General features: G+C 31.6%; 1 protein-coding gene across 1 annotated transcript; it reads right to left on the reverse strand.

Annotated features, from left to right (window-relative positions):
* Nucleotides 1-4,840: 4,840 nt before the first annotated feature.
* On the reverse strand, nt 4,841-8,646 carry LOC134272927 (con-Ins Im2-like). The gene is made up of 3 exons (XM_062755106.1): nt 8,395-8,646; nt 6,558-6,816; nt 4,841-5,760 (listed from the first exon to the last, which is right to left on the reverse strand). Exons 1-3 carry the CDS (start codon nt 8,410-8,412, stop codon nt 5,507-5,509), a joined length of 531 nt encoding a protein of 176 aa, XP_062611090.1. The 5' UTR covers nt 8,413-8,646; the 3' UTR covers nt 4,841-5,506.
* Nucleotides 8,647-14,149: the final 5,503 nt, after the last annotated feature.

A 14,149-nucleotide genomic window follows, 5' to 3' on the forward strand; every position in this document is an offset into this window, starting at 1 on the left:
AGGATAATAATGATATTTAAATTTTATATCACACAATTAATGTGAAAGGTTTTTTTTCAGGAAGAATTTTGGATTTGTGAAGCAAATTTAACTCCTCCACTCGTGAAACCTTTTGATGTCATTAGAGTTCAAATAAACTAAGCATTGTAATTTCACTGTGCATTTGCTGTTTGAATTCGATAAAAGACTCTCTGTTTTGTGTTGTTATCATAAATTTGCATGAATTTCCATAATGGTGTTAGGTTGTGCACTAGAAAAGTCCATCTTGTGAGCCTTTAGGTACATGTAAATTGATGACTCTTACAACTTAAGAATTTTGTTTAGATGAGTGCGTTCTGAATTATTCACAATTGAAAACAGGATAGCTTCCTCGTGCGTCATCTATATAACTTTCATGAAACCGTTATGTTATATTGCAAAGTGCTTCTTCATTGACTAAAAAAGTTTTATCTCATACTTCTCATTTTATAGTATTAGAGACCTTCAATGCATAAGTGCGGAAATGGAACTTTTTCTTTGGCTTAAAATCAAAACCACCACTACTTCATGTACCATCATAATTTCCATTTCATCACTTAAACGAAATCCTTAAAACAAATTCACATAGCTATCACAAACCTCAAATAATACCACTGCTACCCTGATCTCAAAATGAGCTAAAACATGAAAAATTTGCATTCCTTTGAAATTTCTTTAATCTTTAAGGACAAATTGGATAAGAAGATATCTTCGTAGTGAAACTTAGCTTACCATAGAAAGAAAACGTTTATACGCTTAGTATTTTGAATTCGTTTTTCAATCAAAATTTAGGTACATGTAATAATAAAAATTGTTTTATGACAAATTCCTGAAGTGAATTTCTTTTGATATAAATTTTTACTTAATATTAAACGTTTTAAAATAAATGATGTAAAATATACATACATGTATAAGTAATAACAAAAAGGTGCTGATAATTGATTGATTGTATGTTGTTTAACGTCCCTCTCGAGAATTTTTCACTCATATGTAGACGCCACCAATTGTCGGTGGAGAGCTGCAAATTTATTCCTATACTCGGCATTTGGGGTCATTGAGCAGGGAGGGGTCTTTTTCAAGCTGATAATAATTAAAAAGTTTGGCTTTAAAAAAGTCAAACGTATAAAGAAAGACTTTATATTGAGAAAAAAAATTAGTCCAGTACAGTAATTAATAGAATTTCTCAGCTAAGCTTGCTTTAATAGAACCCGGACTGATAAATAATGTGAAGTTCTACCTGACAGAGATTCCAAAGACCTGGTTAATCAATATCTCATCGCGACTTAGCAAGACAACTTGATCTCAATTAAACCCAGGGATGATCTCGACAGCCACGCAAAATCCTAACGAAGTAAAGGAATACATGCCCAACTACAAGAAAATTACGAACCATTGACCGTTTTAAAACCGAAAGAGTAAGGAACAAACGAATAAAAATCAAAACTGTTCGAAAACTTATTGGAACTTTTAAGTTACAAAAAATATCTATGTCCTTTATTTTTTTCTTCAATTTGTACGTTTACTTCCGAAACATTCAAGTTACATATATTGACCCTTTTTTTTCAAGTAAAAGTCAACTTAGACTGAAACAGAAACGAAGTATCATCTTCAAAGTTTAGTTTAGTACCTACGTTAAATATTTAGATAACAAACAGGTATTAAAATAAATTAAAATTTATAAACAGAATCACTCCTAAATTGATTTTGATTGTTTTTTTTTCTACTCATTGGACGTTTATTTTTTTCATCTCCTCAACAAGGCTCACTGAAAAAAAAAATCACGTGACTCGTTGCAATAGAAATAATTATATTTAACCACAAATTATGGTTATTTTTTGATCACATGATTTATAAATCAAATATATCCACGGGATTAAGTGGTAAACATACGATAAAGTTATTTACAGATATACGACTTACGAGGGTCATTCAAAAAATTCGTAGACCTTTGTCTTAACTTTTTTTAACGTCATATTATATCCAAATTTGGTACACATACTTTAATAACAGATTAAAATAATCTGAGTAAAAAAATTGGATTGTATCTTCATATTCATAAAAATTACCAGAGATTTAGAATGCATGTAGTGAAAATTGGGTCACGAAGCACCGTCAAAATTAAGTAATTTACTAATTTCACTTTATAGTATATATATAGTCATACCTCTTATAAATGGAGCTGAAACGAAACAAAATTTACATGTTTAAAATAAGCATTACTGTATTATTTAAAATGATATCGGATTATGTAATATGTCGCTTCGTTTAAAAGACATCAGTTTCTATTCGGTTTTGATTAAAAAAGGCAAAAACCCATGACGTTGGAGGACGTCACGGTGCAGCGAGGTGCAATAAAATTGTACTTTGCATTGGGAAAATTCTTTTACAAGCTTCAAAAATCTGTATAAACCAGGATCTGTATGAAAAATAAGCAATGTATTTGTATAAAATGGAAAATACAGTTTTTGAGTGGTAGCGAGTTTGAATCGGACAATGGATTGTCTGCAGAGAAACATGTTATAGTTAAAAATATTGTCAAAAGAGTTAGGAACGTCATAAAACGTGATGAGCGCTTTACTGTTGCAGAATTAATAGAGGTACTGTATATGAAATTTAAGAATTTGAAAACACTGACAATCTAATTCATGTTATATTTGCACAATTGTTAGCAAACTAGGTGTTTTTGATAGGTTTTTTTGAATGGAGAAGACACTATCAACCGTGTTTGAAATTAAAAGCCGAGTAATTTTGAGAAACTTTCTCAATTTTGGTTTTGATGTTACAATGTTGGTTAACCGTGCTCCGTGATAACAAAAGATGTTGCTTTAAAATTTGGCTAACATAGCTTCTATTTAATCAGCTGGAATGAAACTTCACAATTCGACAAAATAAATGTTTTTGTTTACGAAAATGTGTTGATCTATAATTTGTTATAATAATATGACGATGAGGAACATTGCCTTTGTCTACGTATTTTTTGAATGACCCTAGTACATATATATATATGGTCTTAACCCATAACGTGCCCAATACGCTGCATTATGTGTAACGTAGGCAGGTCCAAAAATGAGGGGAATAAAGACATTGTTATGCATTGTTATTAATTGTATAATAGAATGTATTTTAGGAAAACAAAAGTAATTTTAAGAAGACTATATATGATCTCCTTAGCTAAAAATAACCTAGTATACTGCTTAGCCATTTGGTGGAAGTGAACATCAGTTAAGCATCTTACTTTGATTAAAATGTGCAGAACATTTTTAAAAGAGATTTTTTTTTAGAAATTTCTTATAATTATTATAGATATACATGGAAATGCGTGTTCAGTAGTCGTTTTAATGTTAGTAATTTTGGTAAAATTTGATAATTCATATTTTCTTTACGTTTTTAAGCATCCACATTTCGTTAACACCACCTCTCTTAATTGTTGAACAGTATTTATTCATAACGTTTTTCCTTCACAGCAGATTTTTTTTTTTTGTAAAAAGAGGCTTGCTACAATGACCTTGTCAGCAAATACAATTTATCATTGAGTCAAATGCTGACAAACGTATTTCATACTAATTGTTAGTCCATTATTTATCCACTGAATTGTCGACGGATTTGCTCGATATTTTCCATTTATGACAATAAGCACAGGGCGGGCGTTACCAGTCGGCAGGGGATGCTCACTCCTCTATTTCATCTGATCCCACCCCTGATGTTTTGGAGGTCCGTGTTTGCTCTGCTCCTATTTTGTATTGTTTTATTGACTTTTGATCTTGAAAATCAGCTGTTATCTTCATTTGTTTCATTTATAGAACATCTACTGTAATCTTAAGCTTGATTGTGATTTTTGTTTTCAAAAATTTGGAATTACGAATATGTTTAAACTTTTCAAACTCTTGGAATTACGAATAAATATTCTATCACATGTTTCGGGCTTTGTATAAAGTTTAAAATGAAACACATGGAGATGACGAACAGTATTCAAGATCAAACGTCCATAAAACTATACAAATAGCTCAAATAACTTGAGTAAGTATCAGTGTTGCAAATGGTTTGAATAATTGAATTACAGGAATGGATAAAGTATAACCAATGTGCAAGATTAGATATGGCGGGAACAAGTTGTAGCTGTGGTAGCGGAGTGTAATTTTGCAAAAGAAGTATGCTCGTAAGGTTTAGTACATCTAGATAGCAAAATTTCACTACTTATTAACGACAGTCATTTGATAGGTTCAATACGTATTTTGTATTTCAAAAAAGGAAAGTTTCACAATCGTTTAAGATAAGTATATTATTTCAATGACCAATTTGAAGACAATTTTCAGATGCATGTAAAATTCCACAAAATAATATGATAGTAGATTTTACTATTCACTTGTATAGATTGGTATTTAATTATTACCAGTGTTGCTTCTTGAAAGAAGAAAGTACCTGATCTGAAAATACGATTAGATAATGCTGATAGGTTAAATGTCCATTCTACTCCTTTTACGGCATTTCATTTCTGATATCATGAAACGTTCATTCTAGCAAACCTTGGTTTGTAAAAAAAAAAAAAAAAGAAGATAAAAATGAGATATAGAAGGATTCAAAATATCCAGGGTAAAATACTTAGTGTATACTAGGCGGTTCACTTCAGGTATCAGTGGTTAAACACCTAAAATAAAAAATTGAGATATAGGAGGACTCAAAATATCTAGGGTAAAATACTTCCTGTATAGGTGGTTCATTTCAACATATCCATTGTATTCGAGATGTTTGTGTTTGAGATATTGAAGTTCAAGTGTATTTATTTCCCTTCATGAAGTTACTAAATGAAAAAGAAAAACAAAGACAAGATTACACCAGCTTTATTCGCCAGAAGTACACTGTTGTTGGCAACGAGAGACAATTTCACCCATTTCTATTCAGACCGTCAACACAACTTCCAAGGAAAGCAAACAGAATAAATAAAAATTTTTAAAATAGCAGTTATTTTAAATAAATAAAATTTGCATTAACTATATATTTTTTTCAGCATCTTATCTGGACCATGAAATCGTTTTAAAACAAACATGTCCAATATATTTGAAAAAGGTCGATAATTCAAACAGATATAAAGTTGGACAACTCTTACAAAACAAAAAATCGACAATTCCAAATAGAAATCGGCATGGGACCAATTATTTTTCTCTCTCTTCCGAACTCATACATAAGGCACAGTATACAATTACGCTGAAATTCACATGAAGCGCACAATGGACAATTAATGATGAAACAGATGGCAGTATCGCTGAGACAATGAAATTATCCATCGCTTATACATCTTCTCCCCTAAACATTTAGCATAAAAACTTGTTTTCAATCGTACAATGACCGTCATGATGACGTCATAAATGACGTATCACTAAAAAAAAGATAAGCAAAATAAAACGAGATTCTCAGCACATTTTTAAAAATTTTAAATGCCCTATTATAAAAATAAATGTCGTTCAAATAAAACATCCAGGTTTATTTGTTATTAATTTGATAACTTGTCAACCATTACTCTAGAGTTGTGAGAATTCGCTGAAATTGAGTTGGGTTTGGTATCTCTCTTTTTCCTATATGCGCAATACTGAAAAAGTTCAACATAGTCGCAACTGTGATAACAACATTCGCAAACAATGCCTGTATAGGTATTTCGCTTGGTTCGAGAGTGCTCGCTTGTTAAATACATAGATGCCTCTCTTTTGCCGAGAATGAGTCCTTCTAAAGGCGAATAGCGTGGAAAATCTACAATAAAAAAAAGAAATTCATCTTTAACATATGATTCGTGATAAATATTTCTAAAAATACGTTCATTAACAAATATATTTCCTTTGACTCGTTATGAAAAAGAGATCTGTGATTCTGATTATGAGACAAAGGGATTGTAGCGTGATAGCAATAATAAATTTCCACCACGGTTAAGTGAAAGGTAAATATTAATAAAAGTTATCAAGTTTAATTTTTTTAACATGAAGATTTACGCACACAAGAACTTTTCATTTGAATCATTATGCAGCGATAACTTGTTCATGAAATTGCAAAATAAGCAACATGAAACAGTGAAGAATAAGACGGAAAACAAGGTAAAGCTAATCATACTTATTTAAATTTCAACAAACAAGTATAATTGTTTCTTGTCTTTTCCTCTTCCTGATTTTTGTTCTGAATTAATGTATACAAATACAGGTGCATATAAAAACTCTTCATTCCAATATTTTAGTCCTGATCGAGTGCCCTTATGCGTCAAATAGATTTGATGGTTCTGACAGACTTACATTTAATGAGAAAAGCATTTTGATCGTTTGGATATATTGTATATTGTTTTTAAAAATTAGGTCATTTAAATCCTAGTACAGAAAGTTTGACTGTCTATTGCTTAAAGACGTCATAGAATTTTATAACAACGCATAGAGATCGTTGACTTCATGTAAAGCAGGAATTTCAACTTTTCGTACAAAGTTAATTAGCTAATATAGAACTAACTTTCAAAATTTATGTACACAGTTTTATGGAAATCGATGGTACTGACATTTTTTACTTACCAAGATCACTTTCTTGTTTATGGGAACGTGATGATACATCGCGTTTTGAATGTGAAGGAACGTAATATTCCCCCTCACACAGCAAATGGAGCATTTCCGGAATCATCCTGCCGCATATACCATTCGGATCCGGTCCCCGCTGCTCGGTCCGGGAATCACACACACGCTCAAAGTATGAATGTACAATAGAGAAATGTAGATACAGGAGTATAAAAATCTGATGGGTCCGTTTAACTGGCATATTTTCCCGCATGGTGCACTGAAAAATAAATTTTAAACATTTTGATTAAAAAATTAATAAGGCGGAAGTGATGAGTGCGCAAAATTTGTATATATCATATTAGGAATTTCTGCTACTATATGTGTACTTTTCTTATTAATTATATAAAAGTCCATGAGATTTTCTTTTTCAAAAAAGAAATCATTTTAAAGCATTGGTTTCAAAAAAGCTGTTGCGATTGAGGCAAACAGGCCTTGACATCCTTCTCGTTTCTTAAACATACAATGACAATTACTATTGGTTGATTTTCAAAATGCATGTATATTTACTGTATTATTATGTTGTTTATGTCTATAAACTTCTTAAATTATATAAGATCGATCTTTCTACATATGTATTACAAAGGATATTCACTAAATGCCTATAACATCTTTCGCACTTATCACCAAATTAGTGTGGCAGAGTCATATAATAGCAAGGTAACATAACAATATAAAAAAACATAGACGGTGATAGACATTGAATAAACCATACATTTCTGTAAAAAAAAATGTTTGTTGGCGTTTAATAATTTTATTTAAAGATATAATATTCCCGATTTATAGCACAAAAACACATGTACCTATTTTATAGTTCAATATACGGTTTACAAGGTTGCATATCGGAGAGAGAGAGAGAGAGAATCAGGGCTGTATTTTCCTCAATAGAAATTCAATCACTAGACCTTAATGATAGTTTGAACAAGTTTAATTTGGTCCTACTGCGGAAGATAATTAGCCGCACAATGCTGTGGAATACAAATATTGAGTGCTAATCGACTCAATGAAACTTTTGATCTTTGTGTTAAGTTTTGCGAAGAAATTTCTGTTGTATTAGAAGAGAGCGTAAACAGTTTTATTCAATTTTTTAAGGTTAATTTTAGTTTTTGTAATGATTATCTTCATTTTCATTTCAATTACGTGATCAATCGAGAAAACTATACATTGTAACAATGCAGAGAGAGAAAAAAAGATGTTTTAGATTTTCCAGCGATTTGTCAAAAATAATTTGATCCGTTCCGCTGAAACCCTCTAAGATAATTCCTAATTTGTTCTATTTGAACAGGAGCTGGACTTTTATATAAACTTCACACAAAACAAGTATTGACATAACGATAAAGACTCGTGGCCAAACCCTCATCTCTCCTTCATAAACACGGAGGCTATCATGTCGATTCGACCCACGGTGTAGGGGTCAACACAGGGCGTAAAGGTAGATTGTCCTAAGTCAGCAAAAATAATAATTTGTTGAATCTTTTAATCATTTTTTGCAATTTTCGGCAAATCGGATTTTTGGACGCAAATAATAAAATTTACATTATTTGCTAACCACTAGGGAACAAGGAAATAATATCATATGGCATATTTTTCCCCCGCTACGTTCCTCTTAATTGCATTAATCTTTTGCTAATCCGATTAAGAAAAACATAAGTCAAAACACTAGTACACAAACAAACCTATCTTATTCGACCCCTGCTGGGGAAGAGAATAACAGAAGCTTGGCCAGAAAAAAAAATCTCACAAAAACGTAAAAGAAAAACATATGAAGGGGAAAAATAAAATAAGAAATAAAACCTACCCAGTCTCCGTACGACATAAGTCCGTTCGGTGCGCCTCCTGGGGTATCTACGACATTAGAGGTTCCCGAATGGAGGGGACCTCCCGACTCCGATGTATCTCCGGCGCGTGCTGAGCAACGAAAGACGGAGAGAAACCGCCGCAGTCGATTCTAATAATCCCTAGTAGACGCGTGATCTGCCTGGGTATATATCTAATGTCGAAAAGATTATTGGAAACAAAGAATTACAATGCTCCCAGCTCCGTAGTCGGAATCAGTCTCTCAGAGGAAGAAATCTAGACGATTAATTATATAATACTCTTTTTCCACGCCCTTACAAAAGAAGACGTCCAATATTTTTTCTTTTCTCTAGAAATTATCGACTTTTATGAATTCCTTTTGATTGAAGAATAAAAAATATTTCTTCCGTTTTCTTTTTCTCAACTCCCTCTAAATAACGGACATTAGGGATGAGATGGGAAAAGTTTATGAGTTAATTGTCACTTTTGTAGCTCATACGATGATTAAATACACGACTTGATATTGAATATTTGTATATTTAAGATAGGATTGTTTAACAGTGAAAATCGTATCGTTTGTGCCATTGCTAGTATTTCTATTCTGACAAACTTTTAAAATTTCTTATCCCTAAGAAATTGCGTTAACCCAAAGTTTGACCTTGATAAAATTTTGTCGGGTAGAAAAAATTCTTGCAGATTTTAAATTTTCTTTACTTTTGTCCTGAAAATTAAGAGAGCTTGAATCTTCATTTATTGCTGTATATATTCTTCATTTTCATATTTCTTTTTCATATTATTCAAACTTTAGAAATAAAATATTCATTTTTTTAATGAATTTAATTTTAACAGAAATTTAAATAACCTGGAAATGAACATGTATAATTTTTGCATGCATAAATTTGCAGCATTAAATATCAATACAGTGTATTTCATTCCAACATTGGCTGAAATACACTATGACATTTTCATAGCAAACAGCTAAATATCAAAATAATTAAACAGATAAATAATTATATCTGATCACGATAAATGTCCATATTTCCTCATGATGACGGAATGTCTTTTAGATTTGGCCTTGAACAAGATCTAAGTATATCGTCAACACGTATTTTCCACAAGTTAAATCATGAACGTTATTTGGTACCATTGGCGGATATAGAGGTGCGAGAGTCCTCCCCATTTTTTTAGCAAAATCTACACGAAGTTAATTAATTAATATTCTGTGTTATAAGGCATTGCATTTATTATTTGGAGAGTATAACTAAAATAAATCATAAAGCTGTTCGTCCATCACATTTTTTAAGACCAGCGAGCTATAGTTCTGTAGCAATCCCCATTCCAATTCACAACCCACACCCCTGAAATGGCTGCTTATGTGTCTGGAGAAGAAAAAAAAACAGTCCAGGAAACCAGATATTCAATAGTATAGTATTGAAAAAATAAATAGTTCACATGAATATCTGCATTGAATAAGACAAGTAAGCCGAACTACTCCAGAACTGAGAAATATATCGGTATATTGACCGTATATCGTGTGAATTGCACTATAAGCAAATTTTACCATCATATAACCACAGGTTATATTTATATTAAGCCAAGATTTCATGACAATTTCGTGGGAATGTCATATTGCTAGTTATGAAGGAAAATAAATTACATAATAAACCGAATTAGATGATTAAATTTGTCTCCAGAAGCTGGACCAACAGGTAACTGACGCCATTAATTCATCTACAGATATTCATATTACAAGGTCAGTTTTTCCCACTAATCAAAGTGGATTCAGACTGACTTGAAATGAATAGGTATCATGCAGCCAAAATTATTATCAATAGATTAATTTTTACTAGTTGCAGCTCCGTATATATTTTCAGCTGTACATGTATGCTTAAATAGAGATCACGTGATGAATTTAGTTGTGCCCCAAGTTAAAAGTATATTAAGTAAATTTCTTTTTACCCCCCCCCCCCCGACTTACCCCTAAACTAATTTTGATTCGGGCCTGTATTAAAGAAAGTTTATATCTACTGAAAACAGGAAAATTTCTGCACGTTAAAGCCAGTAGAACTTAGAAAGAAAAGGATTCCGAAAATTGGTATGTTTTCCTGGCTACAAATAATGTTAAAATTTTCATAATTTGTGTGCTACTTTCGAATTAGCATTTCAGAGAAAAAGAAACTCTTTACACTATGTATTAGAACTTAGAAAGAAAAGGACATCGCTAAAAAAAAATGTTAAAATCATAATAAAGCATTTGCATTTCAGATAAAATGGAAAAATTTACACTTCGTATTTTAGATATCGCGCAATCCTGCAAAGCGTCGACACCCCCCCCCCCCCCTCCTTACTTTGTGGGTTTTTATTTAGTAGAATCTCTCCAATTTATTTATACGTGTAGCAAAAAAACGTCTCCATCCTTTTCTGTCTTTCAGATCTTTTGTTATCTTTTAAATGATCGTGTCGTTTAAAACAACGAGTAGGCACTGGTGACGATCAATTTATTACGCTATAATTGGAACTAGAAAAATACACAGGGGTTAATGGGAATGCAGCTTATATGGAAAATCCAATTTCCCTGGAGTTTAATTTATATAGTCCTATAACCCGGTCTTTCTAGTTTTGGTTCATCACTATTTCATTCAAGTTCGTTGTAGTCGTTTCTCAAATGAACTGCATGAAAATTTTCTGTGAAAATTTAAATCAGGCTTGCTTGCCAAAATCTTATATTAATTTTTTTTAAACAAATATTCATATTTGGTTAATTATTCAATTTTTGAGGATTTTTAGATTTCTTTTAAACATTTGTCAACAAATTCATTTTTGGAAGCTAATATTCAGAAAATGATCAATAATTTTGTTAAATTCTTAGGTACTCAAAAACATTTTAGGTTTTATTTTGAAAAATATAAGAACAGAAAAGTAAACAATACTTTTTATCCATAAAAAAGAGTGCCCAGCAATTAGAATGGTATATCCATGTTCTTTCAGATTTTGTACTAATATATTTAAATATATGATTAAATATTAATAACTTTATTTTTTTGGAAAAAAATCTTTTTCGATGATTTTTAGTCTTTAGTTGCTGAAAACAACAAGGTGACCAGGTGCACAATGCAAGAAGTCAATGGCCACTCAAAGTTAAAGTTCAAAGTTTGCCTTCGGATGAAAGATTCGTTGAACAGCTGTAATTTCCATTGCGGTCAAACCGATTTTTCCCATCCCACACAACTATCTTCTTGCAAAATTGTTTTTGAATGGACGTGCAAGCATGTTGTCAAGGCCGTGAGTAAAGCGCAGGGCAGTCAGAGAATGCATCTTGTGCATGCGCACTATGACAGATTGACAGGTAAAATGATGGACTAGCGGTCAAACTTACGTGAAACCTGCGATTCCTCGTGTGCAGTCGTCAAATTCAAGGCTAAGTGAAGGTATCGATTGTTTTCTTTTAGTCAGACTACAATGCATTTTCTGTTTGTATATATATGAACTCAGTAATGGAGCATATGTGTGACGTCACATTTGACGGCTCAGCTTCCGGTGCTGATTAGGATCCGGAAGTACTGATATGGATCTGCAGGACCGCTGTCTTGTAAATTTTTACATATATTACTAGTATATAAAATTTACAACATGAAAGCTATTTTTTTTAATTTACTCACTGCCACCCGTTAAATTCAAAATTTACATGACAATGATACTGATTTCAATTATTTGCTCTTATGTTTGTCTGTTGTTCAACGTCCCTCTCGAGAATTTTTCATTCGTATGCATAAGGCGTCACTTGCCGATGGAGAGCTGCACATTTTGCCCTATACTGGGCACACAAGGCCATTAAGCTGTGATTCCTTTGAGATTAAACCTTCAAAAACATTTTAGGCCTAGCTGCTTGTAGTAATACACCTACTTTTTCACATTCTCTGGATGTTAAATCAACTAGCTATTCTTTGATTAAGCTTTTTTCTTTTTCTTTTTATTTGCTCATGTTGAAGCATATGTGTGTTGTATGTTATGTGTAAGTATGACTTAACCATATCAAATTATATATTCTTTAAGTTTTCCTCTGCATCAGCGCTTGATCGACTAAGCCCTCGGGCTTGTATTTGTGTCTCGGGCTAAACCATGACGTGATATGGAAAAGGTATGTAATATCCTCTACTAATATTATCTTACTTTAATGACGAAATAAATTATAATATTCTCTTAATTTCTATGTTGAATGACATTCTCTCGCCGTCAAAATAATAGTATAAACCAATCACGTTTCTTTTAAAGAGGAAGATTAATTCGTCTTTTTCATTTCTTAATTAAAACTTCTGCTATTAAACTATTCATAAAATTCTTTGGGGTTAAAATACCAGGACACTTACCATAGTAAAATACTAAAATCCCATATTAAATGTGTATTATGTGTAATGACTATTACTGTAAAAAAAATACTTTAAATATTATTAGTGTGAGTTCCTAAAAAATTAAAAACAAAATATTTTAGTTTAATTTGTATCTGCAGAGAGATGATGATTTTTTTCTTTTGCCTTTTTGTTTTTGCACTATCCTATGTAAACATAAAATACAGTTGTTTCGTCCTACCTCCCAAGTAAACAAATTGTAAAGGTCAGTGTCCGACAAAAGGTCATCTACTGACCAGTCGACCTTCGCCCTAATCGCCCGATAAGAAGAAAAGTGTATTCAGCGATGGTGTTAAAACAAAGTTAATGAAAACTGTTCAATTAAAAACCATGTAGTGTTAATATACGATATGTCTTTTATTGCAAAAAATTGCTGACATTTAAAAAAAAACATCTTTAATATATGTTACACATTTTAAAGTTTCTTGTAATTTATATGCAATTCTTATAGTTAGAGAAATATACCGAATGTGCTTTCAAAAAAAATTAATATATAAATAAAATTGAAGCGTTCCTAATGCGAAAACTTATTATTTTTAAAATTCAAATTCGGGGGTACTGAAAGAGAGGTAGATTTTTGAAAATGTTTTTTTGAGGAATTAAAACCATTAATTTTTTTTTCTTTAATTTCAGTATATAATGAAATAAAGTAATGTTAAAGAACGACCAATTTTTACGCATCATGCGGATGTCACGGTAGTACATAAAGTAGCCAACAAATAGAACGATGTACCATATCTAACATTATGTAATAATACTCTACTTTTGTGTCTCAATCAAACCCGTATATGTCAAGGGTGCACATTCCAATACCCGTGTCTTAAAGGTTTCATAAGTGAAAATTTAAAGATAAAAAGACTATATAACAGTAGTAAACTAAGCACTGTAAAGGTTGGCAGCATGGAAAATGTAAAAATGAGTCGTTAAACACAAAATTCAAATGGGATTTTATATATTTTATATATATTAATGATCAGCTTGTTATCTACAAGTACAATAAAACACAGGTCCGGATAAAATTGAATGATTAGGAACGTTAACAGTCGAAGGTCAGCAATTCACCTTGATCTGATTCAGATGACGTAACACTTGAGCATTATATCAAACATAAGCACATTGTTTATTAAGCACTGTCTTAGAAAAAAAAAGTACAGAAAAAAGTTAATATGTAGAATTTTAAAAGTCTATAACTAGGGACAATAACTAAATCAAAATTAATTTATATCTTAATTTCAAAATTCCGGCACAGCAAAAGAGGGGTGATCTGGCCTGAAGACTTTAAGATATCAGATTAAATGTTCGAAAGGTCAAGGACAACAAAAATAAGGAAAATGGAATATATCGATAAAA

The sequence above is a fragment of the Saccostrea cucullata genome, unplaced genomic scaffold (assembly GCF_032062105.1).
Source record: "Saccostrea cucullata isolate Sc308-1 unplaced genomic scaffold, CSIRO_AGI_Scuc_v1 ctg655, whole genome shotgun sequence".
Lineage (NCBI taxonomy): Eukaryota > Metazoa > Mollusca > Bivalvia > Ostreida > Ostreidae > Saccostrea > Saccostrea cuccullata.

Coding starts and splice junctions, on each gene's coding strand:
- LOC134272927 (XM_062755106.1), bottom strand. Junction 5,761..6,557: donor TAAACAAGAAAGTGATCTTG/GTAAGTAAAAAA, acceptor TTTTTATTGTAG/ATTTTCCACGCTATTCGCCT.